At 34.4% G+C, this 26,286-nt stretch overlaps 1 protein-coding gene across 17 annotated transcripts in view; it reads left to right on the top strand.

The window, feature by feature from the left end:
* The window catches only part of HDAC9 (histone deacetylase 9), an 824,368-nt gene that overhangs the window by 726,861 nt on the left and 71,221 nt on the right, over nt 1–26,286 (top strand). For all 17 annotated transcript variants that reach the window (XM_016139429.2, XM_036231088.1, XM_016139430.2 and 14 more), the window contains one exon: nt 24,185–24,318. In XM_016139429.2, the coding sequence (XP_015994915.2) occupies nt 24,185–24,318 (134 nt within the window). The remainder of the gene's footprint in view (nt 1–24,184; nt 24,319–26,286) is intronic.

Below are 26,286 nucleotides of genomic sequence, written 5' to 3' on the forward strand. Positions count from 1 at the left end.
ATGCTCAGGGTCATACACCCCAGTGATGCGGAGTCACATATCCTGGAAAGAAATCAGAATGCACCAAAGAGCAACATGCATAGTGTATGAGGCATTTTAACAGTTTATCTTAGTCTTGGTAGTGTTGTGACATGTTAGTAGAAAAGTGAAATCTTGAGAGTGCGTGTAAGAATATATGGTCATTTCAGCATCATTTGGATGCAAAAGAACTTCAAAAGTGAAGGTTGAAGGTGACTTCCATAGAATTGGTTCTGATCAAATTTATACTTTACATACTATGTACACATAAGCTATTGGGGGTATTTTTACAGTACAATACACTCTCAAGGATAATGTACTTTATTCTAAAGGAAAAGAAAAATGTTATGCTGCCTCTTAACATGTAGAAGAGAAAAAATTTATATGGAGCCCATTTTTAAGTGTTGCATGAAATATTTACTACTTCACAAATGATATATATGCTTTAAAAGATTAATGTTCTAGGAGTAAGCATAATATCAAAACTAAGAGCCACACCAATCACACTTATGAGAATTATATAAGATGTGTTTAAACTTTTTCGAAAACTACAAAAGTATTCGATAAGTAGGAGAAACTATTATTATGGAGTTTACTTCTTTATCAATAGGTAAGACACAAACCTCTAAAAATAAGGTAACACATTAACATTTTCACTAAAATTCAGCCTAATTCAGAGGCTCTCAACTGGAGGTGATTTTTGCCCTCCAGGGGATATTCGGCAACATCTGGAGATGTTGCTGTCATCACAGCTGGATGGTGCTCCGAGCATCTGGTGGATAGAGCCCAGGGTTTCTGCTAAACATCCTCCAAGGCACTGGGCAGATTCCTATAATAAAGCACTATCTGATCCAAATGTCAGTAGTGTGGAGGTTGAGAAATCCTGGTTTGCTTTTAAAATTTAAATTAAAAACCAGTATGAAATACTAATTATAATGATTCTAATAAAAATTAGAGTAATCTTCTTGCTAGAATTTGGGATCAGACAGATTTGTTTTGAACCTAGGAGGCCTGAGATTTAGGTATTTCAGTTTCACCATGGACATGCTCATGCTCCCTAAAAAATGATGTGATATAAGAGCTTAGGTAAAATGTTTAGATTAATATTCTCATCTCTCCACTACAAATAATACTAGCTTTAAATATTAGAAAACTACCCAAAGAGAAATTCTCAATGAAAACGTTTTATTTAGTTGTAACACATACAAATGAATGATTTCTATTTGTCTACCTTAAGATGTTCTGTTTCTCTTTTGGAATCTAGCATTTTTGAGAACTAGACCAAAGGCTATATACACGTATATATAAATAATCCAATTTTTCCAACACATGGCTCATTTCCATGGTCAAACTTTCTCCATTTCTTATCCAGAACTCTTCCACATCCGTTTTGGAGAAAGAGATCTTAATTTTCTGTGTCTAAAATCTGTTTGTGTTCAAGACGATCATTCATATCAGAATAATAGAATTTAAGCTACTTGACATAGGAATGTTTTTCATTTGTAGATGGAGGCTGTTTTCAGAGTGGTATGGGAGGAAGCTTGGCAACCCATCTGATGATTATTTAATACTTAAGGGATTAGGCTACTTGACATACTTGGTACCTCCCTTCTAGACACTTCCAGTCCAAGATTCTAAGGTAATGACACAGCAATACACACTTTAGTCCCCACTCCTTTTTAAAAATATATAAATGTACAGTTTCCTCTCTGTTTCATTTGGACCACATGTACCTGATCCTGTGCCAGAAAATAAGAGGGATCTTACACTCACCTTCCTAATTACTGTTGACATCACAGAGTATGTAAGGTTTCTTTAAAGCTTTAAGAGGTGGTTCAGTAGATGTGAAAATGTAATTTTACTCTAGGCAGAAGAGAAGTTAAACTCCTAGAAGCTGGGGACATAAAGAAAATCAATACATTGACTAACAGTGAAAGGTTAAGGACCAGTATGCAGCTAGGGAAGTAGGAGGAGTTTCAAGTTGTAGGGAAATAGAAATAGTTGACATAGTGCCACGTATTCTAATTCTCCCCTTCAACCCTTCCCCCCAAAAGGAGGACCAGCAAACAAATTTCAGCTTTCAGTTCTTACCCGAAATACACAAGATAAAATATAAAGCAATGATTATATATTGTTAAACCTAGGTAGGCTTGAGAATTAGGTGTTTTGAATGTAAATTGGGTATCAATTGTAAATTAGTTCTTTTGAATAATTCAGGTACAAAGGACAATTGCTGGAATGCAAGTAAATGTTTAAAAGCTAATTCTCTAATACAAACAGATAAGCCTGTCATGTAATACTCCCACCTGGTCAATTGCAGCTACCAACATGAAGTCACTAACACAAGTTGAAAAGAGAGATGGGAAAGCAAATTATAATATTTCCACCATATCAGTACAATAGATGTTAGGAAAGCCAGGAGCATAAACAATAGCAAATATATCAAAATAATGAGGAAATGTGGTTTTGAATGTATAATACCTTTGTTTTGAATATAATGTTTAAATTGTCAGTTTATATATTTTGATACTAATAATGGCTGTGCTTACACCTAGCTCACACAATTCCTGAAAATTTAGCAGTCAGTTGTCACAAGTCAGTACGAGCTAACCCCCGATGGGGATAGTTCTTTTATCTTCCCACTTCACTTTGCTGTATGGAATTGGAACTTGATATAAAAGTTCACAGGTAGTCTCTAAGTGTGTACTGAAGTTCAATATATTGGATGAAAAACATAATTTTTGAAATTTTGACCATTAAGAATATATAAGAAGAAACCTTGAATGGAAGTTTCACTGTAAAAGTGTAAAGAGCTAGAATAAAGTATAGCAGTATTTTGAAAGACTGTAAGTATTAGAATACTTTATATGATAAAACCAATAAGAGATTACAGGAAAAATATAGAATGAGGAAAATGATTTTTAGAGTTTAAGAATCTTAAAGCCTGTTCATATTTGCATATAGATTTAACAGGGGCTGTTGAATTATAAAATTCCTGTGTACCTTGTACAAAATAAGTATGTATGACCACTGAATGACAGGATTAAATCAATTTGAGTGGGTCTGTGTGTCTGTGTTTGTCTATGTCTGTCCGTATGTATGTATTTCCAAACGTGACGTCCATCAGACATAATTTGAAATGCAGTTTTTATTAAGGCCCCTTGAAATCTTTGGTAAGGATCTTTTGTTATTAGAGCATGAAAATGAAGTAGACATTTTCTTTGGACTGCCTGAAAATTTAAGGTACATTTTTGTCTTTATGCCAAGAGAATTGGGTACTTTAAGAGCTAAACCCTATATTGCTATGGCTTTTATCAAAAAGGTTTCATTTAGTATATTGCTCTGGATTTTCCAGTTCCTTTCTTGTCTTCAAAAAACCACAATAAACTATTCTTTTAGTTGATTAAAATAAAAGTAGAATGCTTCATTTTGGAGGGGAAGGGAATAACTGAAGATTAAACTGAAAGGGAAAAAAAATTACAAAAAGGTATGTGCCACAATGAAGCTTTGAAAATGAAGCCCAAAAGAAATGAAAGAATGACAATTTGTAAATCAGGGGTCCAGAAGTTCTGTTTCATGATTATGTTGCAGTTTAATTTCTTTATATCTTTCTGCCATTGTTAAAAAAAAAAAAAAAAAAAAGGCAGCCAGAACTTCAAAGGGACCTCGCATGTGTTCCGAATCAGGGCTTCAGAGCTGATGTCTGACAGCCCAGAAATTAAAACGAAATAAATGTGCTGTTTAAACTCCCAGTTTTTCTACCATCACCAACAACAAAATCACTTTTTCTGTATAAAGGGTTTTTTGTTGTTGTTATTGTTGTTAACTTTAAAATTCTGTTCTCTTGGCTATTTCCTCAATTACCATTTATGGGTCTGGGCCTATGCAGTAGGGTACCCCATGGGCTTCAGAAGGATTTCAGATAACCAGAGAGGATGGCAAGACTTTGGGATCAGCCTGTGTAACTTTTTCTGTATATTAAAACAGATCCCCCCCCCAAAAAAGACAAAAGAACTATAGTTGTTAGGCCATGCCCAAACACCTGCATTTGACTATTCTTGCATTTTCTTGGGATGATGGAAACAGACATCTCCAAAGAACAAAGAAAGGCTTGGGATGGTTTGTGTTTGAAAGTGCACTAGTGTGGATGTGAAACGTCAGTCATGAGCCAGAAATTTGGCTGTCATTTCTTAGAATGCCGAAGAGAATAAGTTAGACCTGGTGAACTGTTATGTGAGGGTTAAGATGAGTCCCTCACTGAGGTAGAATCATAGATCCAAATAAATTATCTACAACAATTTCTTAGTTTTACAAATGAGGAAATGACACCGTAACTCAGAGTGGCAACGTGGTATGCTCAAAATAACACAGTAATGTGGTATAAAATTTTGGTGCATTCTATCATGTGGCTAATGAAGTGGATGTAGAAACTGTTGGGCTTCAGAGAGAAACAGACACATAAACACTTGGGGTGTAGGCACTGCTTTCTACCTGCCTATCGGAGCCATTGTTCTCAAACCTACTTTTGCCTTCCTCTTTTAACCGAAATTAACAAGCATCCAGAAAGTGTGGACAAACAGCAGCCAGGAGCAGGGGCTCCCCGCCCCCACCCGCATGTCTTTTCAAACAAAGTAAGCCACCCTGGGAATATGCTAGATTTCATGGGCTTGGGTTCTTTCTCTTCTCTCCCACATGTCATCTCATAGTCTGCACATCTGGCCTGCAGAATATCCCAAAATGTTTATTTCCAGACCCTGAGAGGCTTTCCTGAGCATTGCCGGGTAGACTCCACATTTTGTTCCTGTTAAGTTACATTCTTAGAGTACGTAGTGCCCAAATGAAGGGGACAACACACTTCAGTTTTCACGTTACCTTACAAGTTCTGTGAGCACATGCAATGGAGAGAAAAGTCAGGAAAGATGAATTGAAATGCTTTCAAAGCCCGCAAATATGAAATCTTTCTATATCCCTGGGGGAAGAGCAAAGACAATGCCAAAGCACTGATCTCCCTGACTCAAGTGTCACAATGTTTGCAGTCAGTTTGCAAAACTCAGATTCAAGCACGGACACTGCTCAGTCTAAATATCCCTCTGGATGTGAGTGTGAGGGGCACTGGCATTTTATTTATTCAGTAAATACTACCATTTTGGTTTACTGGTTGACATATTAAAAATTGAGATGTTGAACCACTTTTTTAGAATATCACAATTAAATCGAAAGTTAAAAAAGACATATATGTGAGAAGAACCAGTGTCCGATTAAGTGAATTCTGCAGTTAAAATGTGCAGTGATAAGAGAAATTTCTCTAAATATAGTGATGTGGGTAGCAGAGCTGGCCCTTGAATGCCGAATTAGACACAGATGAAAGGAGGAGGGAAAGCAGATGCAAAGAAGGACACAGGCAAATGCGTCACACTTTTTCTTCAGCCATTCGTCAGCATCCTAGATACATGTGTTTACCTAGATACATGCATTCTTCCACGTATTCACCATGACCTCAATTAACAGAAGAAGACATGGAAACTTAGAGAAATTAAAGAACATGCCTGAGATTACACTAGTGACAGAGAGGGAAACGGAATTCAGCCTCCCAAATCTGTGCTCTCTTCCAATACACTATCCAGAAGGAAAGCCAGTTAGGAATATCAGTATGACAATATGGTACGTTAGGGCCTGGATTGCCAAGCCAAGTAGTTTAAGCATTATCACTGGCAGATGTTAAGGAGATTTTAGGGGGAAAACCTGTGGAAGATAGATAATGGATAATATATTTAGACTCGTTCGATTAGAGTTAAGTGTGGATGTGCAACAAAATGCCCTACTGAAAATTCGTGATTGTGAATTAAAGAAAGAGAAAAAGGAGAGATACAGAATTCGGTATCTGACTTAGTGATAACGATTGTAACTGTGACAGTGAAAATATTCACTGATGGACAGTGTTTGTAGATGGAGAGTAGAGTACTCAGGGCAGAACCTTGGGAGTCCTTGTATTTCTCAGGTGGAAGGATGTAGAGGAGCCGGCAACTAGGCATGGAAGAGGAGAGGAGGGAGGAAAACCCAAGAGTCTGATGGCGCCGGCCAATGGAGAGTGTTTCTTAAAGAGCGGGAGAAAACATGTTAATGATACAGAAAGAGTATTTATTCAAGAGATAGTCTACAGGTTAATGTATTTAAATTAGATAATTATATAAATTATTTATAATTTTCTTCACTTATTTATGCTAACAGTAGACATATGAATTCCAGGGTATTTTTTTTTTGGTGGGGTAGGGGGGAGTGATCATTAAAAATTGCCCCTAAGTTAAGCCACCAAAATAACCATGCTTTATTTCCTTTTCTTTTGATTGTCTTTATCTCCTCTACGAAAAGGGTAATATATTCCTTTTGTATTGTTACATTGATTGGCTTGACATTGGTTGATGAAATTACATAGGTTTCAAGTGTACAGTCTAATCATGCATCGTCCGTATGTTGCATTGCGTGTCCACCCTCCGCTGTCACATCTTCCGTCACCATGTATTCGACACCCTTTACGCATCAATCCCCGCCCCCTTCCCTCTTGTAACCACTAAACTGTTGTCTGCGTCTATGAGTTTTTCTTTGTCTTGTTGATTTGTTGCTTTCCATTTTATATCCCACATATGAGTGAAATCTTTTGGTTCTCAACTTATTCTATCTGACTTATTTCGCTTGGCATGGTAATATCAAGATCCAGTACATTCTTGACTAATGTATTCACGCACAGCCAGTGTGATCACATAGCCTTACGAATGCCTTAACCTTAGTTGTTTCAGCCAGAAAGAAAAAAAAAAAAAAACTTTAATAGATCCAATATTTGACTGAATCAACCAATTGGAATGGTGACGAATCCTAAAAACCTATTTTCCCTTGTATGTTCAATGATCACAGTTGGGATTCACCACAATTCTCCTATTAATAAACTTTGTTTTAATCCAAGGGTCCCAAGAAGTTGTTTTCCATGCACAATCACAACCTCTCAAATCTAGTTTTCTCGTTGGTTAAAATAAGCCACATCTTTTTTGTTTAATATATTACACATCTCAGATCCTATATTCAAATCAAGCCTTGCACTTTAGATAGCAGGTAATAAAGAGGCAAGTACAACACGGAAACCTTTCCTCAATGAACACTTTAATTAATAAGTTAATTAAGATTGACTTAAAAGCCTAGTCATAAAATTCAGTGTGATTAAGGAACACTTTGTTATCTTTAGAAACATGAAATTGACAGGACACATATGTATCATTTTGCAAATTATCATTTCCAAAGAGCTGCCCTATTATTATTATAACTTAAACCATTTAGTTATCATTAATGGAAAGTTTTCTTCAAGTTGGCATTTTACTCTTTATAGTTCATCATAAGGGAACAAGGTTTTGTCTTAGATGTGAATAAATAGTTCCCTTTACGACTGATTATGGGTGAACTAAGATATAGTTCCACTGAAGAAATCTTCCTAATGAAAGGGAAAAAGCTTTTAGCATTCCAGAATTAACCAAATTACATAATTTTTATTGCAGTGGGTTAGGCACCTTTTTTTTTTGTTTTAAAAATACTAACAACTAAATATTTAGATGAAGCCTCCATATCTAAAGTATTGTGATAAAGATAACCCATTAATACAAATTTATTGTATGAGAGCCCTTCTTGAAAGTAGTGTATTTCATGGGGACCAGTAGTGTATTTCATGGGGAAGAAGAGGAGAGCCCTTGGAAGAGAGGTTGGGATATAACCCAGAAGAGGGAAATAATGAGAGGGCAGGATGAAATGCTTCCTCCTATGCAATTTCGTGGAAGCCCAAACCTGGAGTAAGAATGCACTCTATTATTTTGATTTTAATGACTATTTGTTTTGTTGATAAACAAAATAAAATGGGGTTCATTTTGCTTGATTTTTTGGTAGGCTTAAATTTTTGACTACTACAAAGTTTTAAAAGATCATAGGATCAACCTAAATGGCAGAGCTGAAAGGAGCCTTCAAGATTTTGTATTCAGATGTCTCTCAGACCTCAGTTGAGACACTTGCCTTAAATGCAGAATCTGGGTCTCACTCCCAAGATTTGGATTCCAACTTGGCTTTTAATGAGGCTCAGGAATCTGCATTTAATAAACACCCATACGATTCTTATTAGGCAGAGGTTAATCTTAATTTTAAAAAATACTGTGTCCAATCCCTTTATTTGACCCATAGAGAAGTAAAAACCTAGAGATGGGAATTGGCTTTATCCAGCAGGTCATACAACTTGAACTAGAATTTAGTTGTCAATATCTACTGTAATTGTTGATTAACGTTATCCAATGTTATCCAAATTCAGAATCAGTGATGCCACACCGGTTAAGTCACTGATGCTTCACAGGACAGACAGGATAGTCTTATTCTAGAAACTAACATTCTTTAGGTAATAAAAATCAAATGTCTTGGATGATTTAAGCAGCTGGCAGACAACATCTAGGCATCTCTTAAGAGAACGAATTTCTCTCTAATGAATTCGAGGTTGAAAGTGGTTATGATGAGTTACACAACTCTTTTGCGACATAATGGTTAAGATAAAAGCCATATTCCTTTAATAGTCACTTTGAATGTCTTTTGTAATCTATCATTAATTAGGTAATTTGGGGCACTTAATTGCTTTTTTCTTTTTCTGACACTGTGACACCTGTGATTGGGATAAGAAAACTGCTGATAGTCATACCTTAATAAAATTCCCACATTTTTCTGTCCATTTATATCCAGATTCTGAAATTTTGACTAATTTTTGTAAATCCAAACCAACACTCTAAGGGAGGAGCAATAGACTCAACAACTGCATATCCCAGTGTATTTCGGCTGGACTCCCAGGCAGATGCGTCTGTGATCATCTTTATTTTGAAAACTGGTTGCCTAATCTCATTACAGACTCTTGTTGAATGATGTCCATGACCTCCCAGTTCTAATGATTCTAGAATTATCATCAGATTATGCTCCTTCATTTATTCTGATACATCCCCAGCTAGACTCAAAAGTTCTGGCAACTCCTCTTTGTCTTTGATCTACCCATCGTGGATCTGGCCTCTGTTTATTACTTCACTCTCTCACCATTCAATTCCACAGTCTTGTCCTCTTTCGGATTCCGTAAGTGCCTTAAAGTGTTTGACCTAAAATGCCACCACCCTCCCTGGAATACTGTTTGCCATATTGAAGGCGTAATAGCATTTTATATGATGTAAGTTGGATATTGGGCCTCATTCATAAAGATACTGTGTCTTTAGACACAACACCTCTAGCACAATCAAGGGAAGGCTTCTTTTTCATGTCATACATCTCCAACTTGGGAAAACAGGAAGAAATGCAGGATGAAAGAAACAATGAAATGTACTATGGAATATTTAACTTTTTCCCCCCAAAGAATGATAATTATATTGGAGTATCTGATGGATATGTGAGGGCGTTTCTGTAATAGCTACCCTATTGGGCTTATTAGATTCTCATGGGTTTTGCTAAATGCCATATTTTCCTTTGTAAATGTTCTTTAAGTATTTTAATTAAATGGTGATTTATTTTAAAAATCAGCAATAACAAATGTGTAATAGAAGCCAAGTATTACAGAATTCTTAATCTTTAACAAATATATTCAGAGACATTTCATATTTGTTTAACATACAGTTGCTGTCTAATTTAATATAAATTAAATGGTTGCTTGCAACCTATAATTTAGAGGGTTCCAGAACCTCCTTTTATGGCAGGAAAAATAAGAAATCATCAGTTTTTCCCAGAGGGTAGATACTTATCTTTTAAAATCAGGTATTTTGTCTTGAAATTAAAAACCTAGGTCATATGGGAAATGAAATTCCAAGGAATGTTCTCAAAATGAGACACACATCCTCCTTTTCCTTAGAAAAGATTAATTTGTTTTTCTGTCATTCAACAAACCTTTAAAATTTAGCTGATACTTTCCAGCACTTTGAAGATAAATCATTATCTGTCATGTTTATGTGCATCTGTTTATGAGCAATGCACACACAGAGACTCAGTAGCTGGAGGTAGGGTGGGAAGTTGTTGTTTGTTGTTAAAGAAAAGACCAAATAACCTTGGATACTATGTGTCTGGTAGTTAGTTGAAATATCAGATTTTTAAAAAGCAATTAGTAACCACAAGGAAAAGTAGGACTAACTAGTGGTAAAACTTTTTGAAAATGGCCACTCCAAGTGTTGCCATGACTTTCCAAATCTGAGTTTAATTTGGGCACTGTTGTCGCGAATTGATGCCACACTGAAGTTGAAGTGCAAATTTATTTTCAAGGGTTAGTTTGAAAAGGGATTAGGAGGGTTTTGGGGGTGTGGTGGATGGGGATAAGTTTCTTTCCAAGTGACAGTATCAGAAAAATCAAAGTAGATGTTTCTTTTTTTTCTGAAAATCAGTTTTTATAAATGTAAATTAAGCTTGAGTAAGAAGAATGGGTCACAGCTATTAACATTCGATGATTATTATTCAGACACAATTGGTGCTGTGGCTGTAGCACTAACACATTAAACTAGGGCTTCCACATTATTTGGATTTATGCACATCAGGTGAATTCGAGGACAAATCCAAACTCAGCCTCTCACTTTGGCAGTTGTGTGATGATTAAATTAGTGCATTTCAAACATATGGGATGGTACCCGGTGATGTTAGCTCTCACTAATAAGTTTATAAATCATAAGGGTAGGGACTGTCCTTGGTGTACTTAAAACTATATCCTCATTGGCCAGCATAGTTCCTGTCACATAGTAGCTTCTCAATAAATATCTCCTGAATCGATCAACCACAATTATTTTGAGTCTTCTTGAAGACATAATATTCTAGTTTCACTCTATTTAAAGTTAAATTAATGAGATTTCTTATAAATTGTATAGCTCTGTATAAGAACTAGTCTTTGACAAGAAGGATTTGACTTTTCTCTTTGGCCTTTATATTTCTTTGGACTTGAATTTCTTCCCCATACACTTCTCCTCAGTCTTTGGAAAATATTTTCCACTTATACTGAGTACAGAATCTTTTTAAAAAACATTTAGTAGAAAAAAGAAAGCCTCTTCAATAAATGTTGCTGGAAAAATTGGAAAGCCATATACAAAAAAAAAAATGAATTTAGACTATTTGTCATCATACACAAAAAAATAACTCAAAATGGATCAAAGACCTTACTATAAGAACTGAAACAATAAAATGCACAGAAAAAAAACATAGGTACTGAAATTATGCACCTTGGTGTAAGCATTATTATGAATTTGACCTTAAAGGTAAAAGAAGTAAAAGCAAAAATAACAGAATGGGACTATATCAAGCTAAAAAGCTTCTGCACAGCAATCGAAACCATTAACAAAACAAAGAAGCAGCCAACTAAATGGGAGAGGATTTTGCAAATAACACTTCTGATTAGGGGCTAACATCCAAATTATATAACAACTCAAACACTTCCCCACAGAAGACAAATAGCTAGCAGACATGACATATGAGAAGATGCTCAACTTCACTAGTTCTTAGGGAAATGCAAATCAAAACCACAATGAAATACCACCTCACACCTGTTAGAATCACTGTTATCAATAGGACAGGATATAATAAGTATTGGAGAGATTATAGAGAAAAGGGATCCTTCATACACTGCTAGAGAGAATGTAAATTGGTACAGTCACTATGGAAAACAGTATGGGAGTTCCCCCAAAAAATTAAAAATAGAATTATCATATGCTTCTATAATTTCTCTTCAGAGTATCTACCTGAAAAATTTGAAAGCATTTATTAGTAAAGGTGTGTGTACCCCTATGTTCATCGCAGCATTATTCACAATGGCCAAGGCATGAAAACAACCAAAGTGTTCTTTGATAGATGATTGGATAAAGAAGATGTGGTACTTACATACAATAGAATATTACTCAGCCATAAGAAAAGATGAAATACTGCCGTTTACAACAACATGGATGGATCTTGAGAATATCATGCCGAGTGAAATAAGTCAGACAGAAATAGTCAAAAACCATAGGTTTTCACTCATACGTGGGATATAAAATTGAAAGCAACAAACAAACAAGACAAACAAAAACTCATAGACACAGAAAACAGTATGGTGATTACCAGAGAGAATGGGGGTTGGTGGGGAGGTAGAAAAGGAAGAAACAAAGTCAAATATATGGTAATGGAAAGAGATTGACTTTGGGTGGTAAACCCGTGATGAAATATTCAGGTGATGTATTACAGACTTGTACACTTGAAACCTACATAATTTTATTAACCAATGTCCCCCTCCCCCAATAAATTTAATAAACTAACCAAAAACATTCTTAAAGGAAAATAGATATTCTATAGTAAGTATATCGTAAGAGCATAACATTTTTTAGGGCCTTGCTTTTCTTTTCTACAAAAATTGCTCCCCAGTGTCACTAGGGCCCTGAGTCAAAAGAGTTGAGTATTACGGTTCAAGAGCCTGAACTCAAGAATCCTACCTCTGCTGTTTTACCTTAGACAATGTACTTGACCTCTCCGTGCTTGTTTTTTCATTTCTAAAATAAGAATAATAATAGTTTTGTGTGTGTACACATTAAATAAGTTATAACATGTTTCATACAGAGCCTACCATTCAGTAGGTTTCATATATACTTTAGCTGTTATCACACATTCAGCCAGGTCCATAAAGTGAGCATCTAGTTTCTCTACTATGTATACATAAGTCATTTCATTAACATACTGAAAATACCCAGCTCTGTACTAGGCAATAAAAATACAAAGTCAGGCAACATGTGGTCCTCTTTACTAGCAGTTTATAATGTAGTAGGGTGAACTTGCAAACCCAGGACTAGAGAGAGAGAAATAGAAGTGAAGGAGATGCATAGGAATAATTCTGCATTGCACAGGGGGTTCAGGTTGTTGCTTATGCCGAGTTTGGAAGATGAATAGGAGTTAGTTGGAAATGGACAAGATATTCTATCAACAGGTCAGAATTGTGGGTACTATTTGATTGCAGTGTTCATCAAACTGTATAAATAGTTAAGTCTAAGTCAAGGGAAGAGTGAGTGTGAGAGCATGGCAGAATATGGGGCTGAAAAGATAGAACGTGTTTTGAAGGCTTTGAATTGAGTTCTGAAAAGTATGAGAAGCCAATGACAAGTAGTTCGGTAGCCTTGCAGGGTCCAACGTGATATGGCCAGTGATCATATATCTTTTGTACGTACGTGATCATATATCTTTAACAGAACTCCGGGTTCTTTAGAAGAGTTCACAGTTTTAGAAATTGCTCTGCTTGACAAAGGTCACCTAATCTATGTAAACTCAAGTCCATTTGGAAATGAAGTCCTCATGTTCTTTTAAACGAAGTGACCTGCAGATTTTGGCTTTGGTTCACAGTAATAGAGAAGCCAGCAGCACTGACTCTATTTGAAATATCTCATTCCATCTGAAAACTCAGCACAACCTTGTTTCTTCTGACAACCCACCTCCCGTAGATCCAGTGGACAGTTTATTGCGGCATTGTCTTATTCCTCAGCATATTGGCACTTGGCACTTAGTGGGGAAAACAGTTGGGGAATAGTGAGAACAGATGAATTCTTTGGGTACACGGTGACCTGCACTGGTTACATCATCTCATTCTAAACAAAAAGTAAACATACTTTATATGTGCAGATTTTTAAAAAACTACGTGAGGCTCTTCTCATTTATTTTAAACAGGCAGTATGTTCAGTAATTAGGACGTAAGACTCTGAAGTCAACAGCCTGAGCTGATCTTGACATTACTAACTTCTGGTGGTGCGAACTTAAGAAAGTTACTCAACCTCTCTTTGTCGGCTCCTCTATAGAAAGTTGCACATCCTCTGTAGCTCTCTCAAGAAGTTGGCATGAGGATTAAATGAAACATCTATATGAAACCCAAGACCTGGTACAGCACAAATATTTTATAGTTGCTAATTATTGTAGTTACTATTGTCATTCCAACTTTTCTTTAATTTACCTCATAGAGTAGAATTACAATAGGCCTGAAGTATATTCAGAGGTCTCCGACAACTTGCAACTTAAAACATTGCCCATTTATTATCTCAGCAAACTCAGTTGGATTCTCCACTTCATGTCTTACATGGCTGGCATCAACATATTCTTGAGGTTCTGAGGAAGAATCTTCTGAGCTCATTCATGTTGCTGGCTAAAATTCTGTACCTTCCACATTTAGGATCAATACTCCCTTTTCTTTGCTGGCTAGAAGCCACCAACATTCCTTCTCAAATGTGTCCCCTCCATTTTCAAACCATCAGTGGTGTATCAAGTCTTTCTTATGCTTCAACTCTCTAATTTCTTTTTAAATGACCACTTGAAGAAAACTCATTGCTTTTAAAGGGCTCATCTAATTAGATTATCTTCCCTCAAACACAGCCCCAAATCTCTCTTGATTTACTCAAGGTCAATTGAAAAATCTTTTTGCTATATTGCAGGGGTGTATAATATTCATAGGTTCCATCCACAGTCAAAGGGGAGGGAATTGTACAAGGCAAGAATCATTGGGGGTCATTATGAGAATTCTACCTACCATATTCTCCAATTGAAACGGAATCATGCAAACATCCCTCTCTACTAAGCTCTATACATTTTATAAAAATGTGTTTATTTTATAACAATTATCTTTCTCTATGTTAAATTACATTCATCTATGTATGTGTCCCTAATATTTTAGTTCATTGGAAACAGCAACTATATCTTATTCATCTTTGTATTTCCCTAGCTATTATTAGAGTATGTCCCCACTAAATATTGGTTGAATTCAAATAGTGCTAACTACTGTAATAGGATCATCATTATTTAGCATGAGTATGTCCTGTTCTTGTTGCATCCCACTTGGCCAGTTATGACTGAGCATCGATGGGAGGATAGATCCCATGTGTTTGATACTTTATTGAAAACAGCAGTAAAAACTCGTAATTGGCAAATCAAATTGCAGTGGGAGTTTGGCAAAAAATGTATTTGTTGAGGGGTGGGAAGGAATGCTCCTATAATGTCCAAAAGCATTTTCTAGGGTTTTATATTTGTATGTTTTAAGAGAAATTTAATTCACATGTTTCTGGTGTGTTTACACTTAACACACTAAAGCAACAATTTTGAAAAAGCCATTTGGTGTCTAGGAACTCTTTCTAAATTTTCTTTTGAACTGGAAATCATGTCTGAAAAATATGGGCAACATTAATATCTGTGAGTTGGCTGATTGGTGGGGCACCCACTCACTGACAGCTTTGGGTTCTCACCCCAATTCTGTTAACTGTTTGGATAGTGATTTCCTCATCCCTAAAATGAAAGGATTAGAATATATATTGAAATTCATTTCTAGATCTAAAATTCTCTGATTAAAATTGTTTATTAAAGAAATATACAAAGTACCTGTGATATGGCAATCTGTTCAATGTACTGTGCTTATCCTTTTTTTTTTTTTTTTGCAGTAGATTTTTATGATTATTCATTTTTAAGCTATGAGGCAGAATAATAATTATTAGTTATATTTACAGTGAGAAAGCTGAGATTCACATACTTGAAGTATCAGATGTATATATAAAACTGTGACACATAGTAGCTATTTACTAAATAATTGTCGATTTGTAGCTGGATTGTGGACAGAGGGACGGACAGGCAGACAGACGGATGGATACAAGAATGGATGGACAGATGGTCAAAATAACAGGCAAACTTTCTTGCCATTTACTCTTGGAAATTCCTGAGGATAAATGTTTTCAATTTTACTTTTCGGAAATAATGGTATTGGAGTATTCTGTTGTCTCAGACTTTGTTTAGGATACAAACCAACTATTCACTTGTTTTTAAAAGGTGCTGAGAATATAAACTTACCTCCTGGAGTATCACTGACTACAACAGTAAAAAGATTTTTACTATGGTTGAAAGTGCCTTCTTTGAAACATATGCAGCATTTATAGGGCTGCTTGGAATAAGCCAACTGAAAGATTTAATGATAATAATCTCCATATTTCTTCTAAAATTGATTTCCGGCTTCAATGAACTTGGAAAGAGTCCTGGGACATCAAATAAATAAAGATCATAACATGAAATGAATCTTCAGAATATGTTCATAAATTTACATTTTAAACATGACCAGAAAATATATATCTTTGCCCATTATTAAGGTGATACTTTAATGAAAAATTTTCATTTGCATGAAATAAACCTTTTTGGCTGCAGATGAAAGGATTTTATGGTAGCGACAATGGTTTTGTGAGTTAAATGATCCCAACATCATCAGGAATGAATCACAAGTGCCTACCATATGAATTACAGCACCATGAGTCTTAAAAAGGTATTTCTGTGGAAAGCATTCTTCCCATCTGCAACAATCAGATTCTGCTTTGAAGTCCTACTAGAAAGCCTCACAATACATGAGACGGCCACATGCTACCCAAACTCCTCTCTCAACTTGAGTTTGACTGCATTTTCGTAAAGAACAACGTGGTAACAATGACGAAGTGGTTTAGAGAGGAAAATGGCTTCAGTTTTTGTAATTAGACTTCACAGTATGTGCATTCTGCAGTGATCCTTTCTGGACATAACTATAGAAAATACGCCAGTGGATGTGCAAAATAAACTTTTGAATGAAAATATGACAAACGTGTGTGACTCCTTTGATCCTTGCTGTATTGAATCTGCAATGAAGTCGTCACAAACATATCAGGCCCAAATGAAACTAACCTCTTAAAAAATGCATAAGTTGTTATTGAGGCTTCTTAGCCATGTTGGAAAGAGATACAAAAATGATATAAATCGATAACATTAGGTGTCAGTATTTCAAAAGAAACCGTTGCTACTGCTGACTTTCACTCCACTTCCTCTGCTGAATGGCAGTGTGGGGATAGAGATTTGCCTCTGGCATTCTTGCTTTTTTTACATGAAGCTTTCCAGACAGACACAGAAAACATTAATGGAAAAACACTAGTAATGAATGGGAGACCGACATAAGCAAAATTAGGAGATTTATAAATAGAAATAAAATGACTTCTCTAATCAATCACTTTGTGTCACTATTTTTATTAACTAAATGAATCATGACCCAGGTATCTCTCTTTGGAAGTTGGCTGCTGATTCTAGAGTCTGATCTATTATTGGACGGCAAAATAGCAATGATAATTAAGTTGTAGGTTGGAAAGAAGTCCCTCTTTAACCTACAGCACAGTTCTCTGCTTTGGCCTCCATAGAGAGGCCAGTACACTATTTGCAATTTCATAATATAAACAGATTTGGGGGGAGTATCCCTCATTTAAACTTCTGTAAGAATGTTTGTTATCCACAACAGGCATTGCTGAACACACATAGGTTTTAAAAAAATGAAGTTTATAAAGTTTAGACTATACTTCATTACCATATTTACCTTTATGTGCTTTACTATTTATTTATATTCTGTCTCATACTCTGGTTAAAAAAAAAAAAGTTAGCAATATAGACAGCAGGCTTCTTTCCATCCTAAAATAATACATAATAACCCTAGAATCAGATAAGTGCTAATGGGTGGTGGCTACTTCACCTAAGAGGATATTATTTGCAATTTTATATAGAAAACTAAACACCTAATAAAAATGTAAACATCTAATACTAGAGCATTGGTTAGTATATTAAATAAATTTAAAAAGATACTGTAGAGGACATGAAAAGTGTTTTACACTATACTAATATTTGTAAATGTGAGTTAAAAAATTATAATATGATTCTGTTTTATTTTAAGAATACATAAAGATAACAAGCATAAAATACCACAAAAGCCGAATTGGCTATCTCTGGTTTGTAGGATTACGAATTTATTTCTTTATGTATATGTGATTATTTATTGCTATTTTATTTACTTATTAAAATAGTATATATAATGTATAGTAACCTATATTTATCATATATTATACTATTTTATTATTTAATTTTTTTCTTTTCCAAGTTTTCTGCAATGAACATGTGCTAATTCTGGTTTTTAAAATAGTTGTTTCTAAGTGGAAATTAAAACTGGTTAGGGTTGTTTCTTTTCACTGCCACTGTTCTCTGGGAACTATTTAGGAAAGAGAAACGTTCGGGAGGAGACGAGACAGGCCATTTCAAAGTATGAATCCTTTTGTGTCCTCTGTCTTTGTTATTCAATACATATCTGAAGTTTACTCTTAGAGCCTTCTTAGAGCGACTTTTTTATCTTAAACAATTTTTCTAACTCGTGCAAATGCAAACACAATATGACTTCTTAGGCAGAAATAAGCCCTCATAGAACATCAGGAAATCAAATTGAAACTGTTAATTTAAACTACTACCATGTTTACAACTTATTTAATATTCTTTTCAGAGGCAACAGCATTTAAGCCAAGAACATTTCTAAGCTTTAGGGATCAGAACTTCACATTACATATTTTCTGAACGCTCCCCATTCTTTTTATAGTAATCAGGTAAGAAGGTGGAGTTTAGGAATGAGTTAGTCTCATTCCTAAGTGACCTGTAAAAAAGATTTTTACTGGTGTCAGGTTTGCTTCTAGTAAATCAATAGAACCGAACAGAGGATATCTAACTGAAAATGCCGTTCCAATTCTCTTTCTTAGTGGTATCTCAGTCTTGATAGTTACCAATTCAGCTGTGTTTGGTCGTCAAAAGAAATGATTTGGTAGAATATAGCTTTCTATGATGCTTTTAATTTAATGTTGATCAAATTAGATTAAGTTGATAACTTTTTAAAACAACCAGGCTACAGATAGGATTCTTTAGTGTAGTAGCAGCAGTAGTAATTGTCGTGGTGGTACGTTGTTAATGTTTCATTCCAGAAAACTTCCTTAAGAGAGTCTAAGGTGCCAACTCTCAATTCGAAAAAAGTATTTCTTAGAGAATTCTGTCATAGTCCGTGCAGGCAGTAGAGACAACTGCTGGGGCTGATTTTCCGTGACTCTATACCAATTCCAGTCACTAACCTGAGCCTACCCCAGGCATTCAGGCTCCTCTGGAAGCTCTGCACCCCTCTACTGAAGGAAATTTGGAAACTAAAAGTATATGTTGACCTAAGAAGCCAAGTCCATCCCCATTTCTGGTGATTGCTTGAGCCCATGATGCAGCATGTTTTCTCACTTGATCACTTCTTTTCCATCAGCCCTCGCACTGAGGATACTTCAACTCTCTTGAGAAAAACATTGCTAGCTATGGTCTGCATTACAGTTTTTCAACTATGCAAGGTTAAGTTTGTTGCAACAAGTTAGATGAGCTTTGGTCCCTTTTGTGATGCTGGAAGTAGAAACTATTAAATGAAACTTGCACTTATGACTACTTAAAATGTTACATGAGTTCTAATCAAATACACACACATGCACACACATACACCCATATGCACCCCATTGAAACTTTTATCTCATGTGTCCTGAATTCAAGTTGTTCTTGAATTCCATACTTTGATTGGGAGAGAGGGCACAAGCCTTGTAGAAATTTCATTTCTTTACTTCACTTGAATGTTTTGTGCATGCATAACTCAGAGTTCAGCTGCCTCATGCTGTGTCTCCAGAGATCACATGAGTAACATGTGAATGGAAATAAACCCTGTAGGTAAAAGAAAGAGGAATTTGGATAGAGATCAAAGATTAACTTCATTCCATTCTTTCCTTCCACTTTTACTGTCCCATCTAAATGTGATATTTTATGGGACTTCTTTTTATTCCTAGAGGAAGGAAGGAATTTAAATCAAATTTGGGACTTTCTCTCTCCCCCTTTTTTTAATCCACGTGATTTGATCTGCTTAGTAGTGACTTTAGATAATTGAATTCTCAATCACTAGGACCCTTCAGCATGAAAGATATGGTGTACTAGTTTGATTTATTATTATATATTTTTAAGTTGTCATCGTAACCTGATTTAAGTTATAAGAAAAGTTGTCTAGAATATTTAGCAATATCATTAGCAGAAATATTTGCCTATGAGTATTATGAGCATTTCTCACTTTTTTTGTCTTCTAGATTAGAACTAATTGCTATGTGCTATTAACATTGACTTAAGCCAAGAACATTTCTAAGCTTGTAGGATCAGAACTTTGCATTACACATTTTCTGATAGCTTACCATTATTTTTATAGTAGTTAGATAAGAAGGTAGAGTTCAGTGTAGTCAGCCTCATTCCTAAGTGGCCTGTGGAAAAGATTCTTATTGGTATTAAGATGAGATCTATGGGAAATAAGAAATATTATAGTGCTTGAGAATAGTTTTCATTTAATTTTTAAATCCTTTTTAGAATAATTTTTGCTAAGTATTTAGAATCATAGGATAATTATAAAGTGACCATTTTGACTTTCATCAAAATAGTAAGTCAGTGCATAGAATCAACATACTGACATGTTTCAAGGTATGGGGAAATAAACATATCGTGTCCATGACTAGTCCCAAGTGCCAGAAATTCTGGAACAGAAATTTTGGACAGTTCTGGTTTATTGGATAGATATCTCAATGCATTCCAAGGATTAACATGATATTATTTAATCTTTCCAAAATGGAAGCAACTTTGATTTGGGGGGTCTCATTGTTTGACAGTTTTATAAACTCTTATTTACTTCTACAAGCTGTTTTCTGAGAATTTCCTTTCTTTTCAAATAAAAGACCACAAGACTTAAGAGAAGAACACAGGTCATATTTGAAAACAGCAAAGGCATGTAATACCACATGCAAGGTTATTCTTTCAAGTTTTCATAGATATAGAAACATTCTAAATATAAGTATTATATTTAAAAAAAGAAGTAAGATAATGGGGTGTTTTTTTTGTATTTTTGGTAACACAAGAAGCTAAAAATTTGATTTATGTGCACATGGAAAAATGTGTGACAAAACTATAGGGGGGAAAAAAGATCATTGGCTTGCAGAGGTTGGGGGCTGGAGAGGAGGAATGACTAGTTGGAGCACAGCGGATTTTTAGGGCAGTGAAACTATTCTATACGATGCTATAATGGTGGATACATGATATTATGCATTTGTTAAAACCCATAGAACCATACAACACAAAGAGTGAATCCTAACCATAGACTTTTGTTAACAATAATATATCAGTTTTGGCTCGTCAGTACCACATTAATGCAAGATGTTAATAGCACGTTTAATAACAGGGGAGCATGGTCAGTGGGAACTCTATTTTCTGCTTATTTTTTCTGTAAAATGAAAACTTCCCTAAAAAATAAATATTAATTTTTTAAAAATAGAATCGATTTTAAAATTAAATGTTCTCTAAAATTTCTTAAAGTATATTAAAAAATAAAATGTTATACCGAACATATGGTTTTATTTCTTTTCATTCTTTTTTTTTTACAATTGTCCTTGAAATTGGGCAAGTTAGATGAAATACGATTTTCTTTAAAATTTTGAGTGAGAGACATTTACATTTGGAAATATGAGAAACTGCACATCCTGAAATACTCCTACATGAAACTATCAAAACTTCTTTTTTAAGTTTATGGATGACTTCCAAAGTGATGAAGGAAGGTGAGCAAATACTAGAGATATTGGTTACCCTGGGCCATCCCAAAGTCTCCAGTTAGCCAGAGCCTGAACTTTAAAAAACTACTGCACACCGGAAAGGGAATCAAAAATTTGGGCCTATAAAAGGAAAGGTTTTGATTGGAGACCAGAATAAAGAAAGAAAGAAAGATATAAGGCCGAATCTAAGAAAAAAGATGAATAGAAAAAAGGAAAATACTGATGAACAACAGGTCTATCTTAGCTATGGCTGTCAATAGAGAGAATTTCAAAGGAAATTAAAAGAAAAGGAAAGAACTGAACTTTTCTATAAGAACTTATAATCAAGTTTTGTATTCCACATTTATAATCCCTGTGCAATAAAAATAGAGCCCTGCCATCTAAGGATTTAAAATTGAGCATAGGTGGTGGTGTTTTACCCATCCAGCAGAAGCAAACAAAATCACACTCATAACAGTTTTCAAAGATAAATATCACATACAATTCAGTCTTCAAAAGACTACTCACATATAAATTTCCAATGAATATGAGCTCCAAAAAATTCAAGAAACACATGAGAACTAAGATATCATGAGGGTGAATCAGAAGAAACAACAAATAGTAAAACTAAACCGTAAGGACTTCAGATAGCAGATACAGAAAATAAAAATCATTATGCCTAAAGAAATAAAAGGAAGAAATAAAAACATTAGCAAAGAATAAGAACTTATAAAAATGGCTAGGAAGATATTAAGTATAATCAAACAAAACATCTAAGATTGAATAATATAATCACTGAAATGAAAATACCAGTAGAAGTGTTAAACAGCAAATTAGGCACATCTGGAGAGAAAAAGTCTGGATGACAGATCTGAAACGAAAGTTCACATCATGCAGGGCAGAAAGAAACATAGAAAATATGAAAGAAAATATGAGATTAAGATGATTTTTAATATACTTTAAGAAATTTCAGAGAAGAATCATTTAATTTTAAAATCGATTAAGGATATAATGGCAAAGACCATGAACATCTAGTTAGAGTTCCAAAATAAGATAATGGAGATAATAAAAACTTTATTTTAATAAATTTGAACACTTAGAAGAAATTGTTTAGAAAAGTATAATTTAGGAAGATATAGAAAGCATGAATAGTTTTCTAATCTATAAAAAAATTCCACCAATAGTTAAAAATTTTCCTCAAAAGGAATGCAAGACTCAAATGGTTTTACAGAAGATTTCTACATAGCATTCTAGGGTCAAATAATGGAAAAAGAGGATCTCAACCACATCAAAAGTCAATATGATCAATACAAGAATGGAAAATTATAGATTAACCCCATTCGTGAACATAGTTGAAAAAAAAACATTAGCAAAACAATTCCAACTGTGTATAAGAAAGGTAATACCATCACAAACAAGTTTATTTTAGTCCATAAATTCAACAACAGCTTAATATTAGAAATAGTAATTAATGTAACTAACAACACTACAAAATTATAGGAGAAAAACAATCTTATTTGGTATAAAGAAATAAGTACGGCATCTATTTACAATAAAATCTCTAATTCAGAGTAGAAATAGGTTTTTCCTTATACTAAATAAGAACACATTAACATGCCTATTATTCACCTACCCACTTTGAAAATCATATCAAATATTGTCAAGGATGTGACTAAACTGGAATTCTTATATAGTCTGCTTCACATAGTGAGGATTGGTGATAACCCTTTGGAAATTATCTGGTATTATTTAGCAGATTTTAAGTCATAAAAATTTGACTCCACCCTTGCACATGTACACTGAAGACTTGTATAATAATGTTCATGGAGACTTTGTTTGTATAATAAAACACTGGGGTTTTGTAATAACAGGAAATGCAAATATCTATCAACAGGAGAATGGATAATTATTTTTCTACACTCATAGAATGGCCTACTTAACTGCAAATATATGCATCAACAAAGATGAGCTAACAAAATGTGTGAAAAGAACAAGTTGCAAAAGTATAAAACCATTTTTATAAAGTTCAAAAACAAGCAAATTAAACAAAGGGAAGCAAGAAAACTATAAGCAGAAACTCGGGATCTTGATTTCCCATAGAGAGGAGGAGGGACATTATGAAAGAGAGGCACAGAGGGGCATCTAAAGTATCGCTAATGATATTTTCCTTAAATTGGAAGGTTAGTGAACAGATGTTTGTCATATCATTATATTTTATAACATTTTTTTTGCATTTTCCAACTATTGCATAACAAAAGAATGTCTATAAAAATCTAATGTGATAGTAAAGTAATCAAGTTGATACAGAGAAAACTTCTTTTTATAATGCAGTAATGGCAGATGATGTAGACAGGAAACAAATGTCAAGCAAATGGGATTATTTACCTTTAACAGTGAACATATACTATTCAATCTTTTCATCCAGTTACATACAAAATATTTTGTGAAAGGTAGCACTGTGCTATGGTGAGAGCCAGATTGGCCAATGCAAATTTTGGTTGTGATACTTCTTAGCTGTGAGCTCTTGAGTTTTAGTTCCCTTATTTGTAAATAAAGATAATAATATGACCTAATTTATCAAGTTATTATGTTAAATGAGTTAGCACATGGAAAGTACTGAGACAGGATATGCAGAGAATAAATCCCCAATTAATGTTGGATTCTAGTCATTCTGTTTTGATTTAATTCTTCGAAATATTCTGTTTGTATTATGGTAGGCTTTGGCCATTTGACGAAGCAGTTGATGACATTGGCTGATGGACATGTGGTGTTGGCTCTAGAAGGAGGACATGATCTCACAGCCATCTGCGATGCATCAGAAGCCTGTGTAAATGCCCTTCTAGGAAATGAGGTAAAAAAACTAAAAGTACAAAAGATCAGGGGTAAAGGACCAGGAATGTATGCATGCATATTTTTAAGTCTTTAAAAAAAAAAATCCCATGCACTCAAAAACACAATGTTGCTCTTAGAACTTTAAGAAGGTAAGCCTTCTGTAAGAGAAGTTTGTATGTTCTCATTTTATATGCTACAATGTTGTCCAGTGATTGAATCCACATAGCATTCCCTTCAATGAAGTTATTGGCAGAACTCAAATAAGATAACCCTTGGGAAGAGAAATGCTTTCTATACTGACCCAACTAATGAGCAATGGAACATTGAAAAATATATAACTCAGAGAAAATTTCTCTTGAGATTTTCTATAGAGGTATGTTAGTGCAGAGGGGCATAGGGCTTTTTAAAAGTATTTTTTAGTTTTATTGAGGTATAATCAACAAATAAAATTATAATGTATTTAGAGTATACAATATGATGATTTGGTGTACATATACAGTATGAAATGATTCTCACCATTAAGTTAATTTAACTTTCATCACTTCACATAGTTATTTTTTGGGGTGGGGGGGTTGGGGGGCGGGTGAGAACACAAGTTCTCTTAGCAAATTTCATTTGTACAATACAATGTTATCAGCTGTAGTCACCATGTTAACCATTAGGTCTTCAAATCTTTTTATTTTATAACTAAAAGTTTAAAACCTTTTTTGGGGGAGAGGGGGGAGGTTACAAAGATAACACCATACAGTATTTTATATTTCTTGTCTGGCTTATTTCACTTAGCTTAATGCCCTCCAAGTTTATCCATGTTGCAAATGACAGAACTTTCTTCTTTTTTTTAAGTCTGAATGATATATATCTATATCTATATCTATATCTATCTATATATATATATATATAATTTATAAACATATCACATTTTTCTGTCCATTTATTTGTTGTTGAACACTTACATTGTTTCCATACCTTGGATATTGTGAATAATGCTGCAGAAAACATGGGAGTACATATCATTCTTGAAGATCATGATTTTGTTTCCTTTGGATATATACCCAAAAGTGAGATTTCTGGATCATATGGTAGTTCTTTTCAACTTTTTAAAGAATCTACTGCTCTTTTCCATAATGACTGTACCAGTTTACCTTCCCACCAATAGTACACAAGAGTTGCCTTTCCTCCACATTCTCACCAGCGTTTATTTCTTTTCTTTTTGATAATACACATCCTAAAAATATGCTAGGTAGTATCTGATTGTGGTTTTGATTTGCATTTCCCTGATGATTACTTATGTTGAGCATCTTTTCATAAACTTTTGGCCATTTGTATGTCTTCTTTCAGAAAACATCTATTCAGATTTTGGATTCAGGTCCTTTGCCTATTTTTTAACTGGTATGTTTATTTGTTTTTTTGTTTATTGGCTATTAAGTTGTATGGATTGTTTATTTTAGACATTAACCCCATTACTGGATACATGGTTTGCAAATATTTTCTCCCATTCAGTTTGCCTTTTCATTTTGCTGATGATTATCTTTGCTGTACAGGAGCTTTTTAGTTTGATGTAGTACCACTATTTTTGCTTTTGTTGGTTTTGCTTTTAATTTCAAACCCAAAAAACCATTGCCAAGACCTTTCAAGGAGTTGACCCCCATGCTTTCTTGTAAGAACCTTGATTTCAAGCCTTGCATTTACATCTTTAATCAATTTTGAATTTATTGTTGTGTATGCCATAAGATAAGGGTATTGTTTCATTCTTTTGCATATGGCTAACTAGTTTTACCAACACCATTTATTGAATGTACAATTCTTTCCCCATTGTATATTCCTGTTTCCTTTGTTGAAGATTAATTGACCATATATGCATGGGTTTATTTCTTGGTTCTCTCTTCTGTTCCATTAATCTGTATGTTTGTTTTTGATGCCCATGTCACATTGTATTGATTACTTGTAGTATAGTTTGAAAGCAAGAAGTGTGATGACTTGACCATTA

Source organism: Rousettus aegyptiacus, unplaced genomic scaffold (assembly GCF_014176215.1).
Source record: "Rousettus aegyptiacus isolate mRouAeg1 unplaced genomic scaffold, mRouAeg1.p scaffold_m13_p_13, whole genome shotgun sequence".
Taxonomy (NCBI): Eukaryota; Metazoa; Chordata; class Mammalia; order Chiroptera; family Pteropodidae; genus Rousettus; species Rousettus aegyptiacus.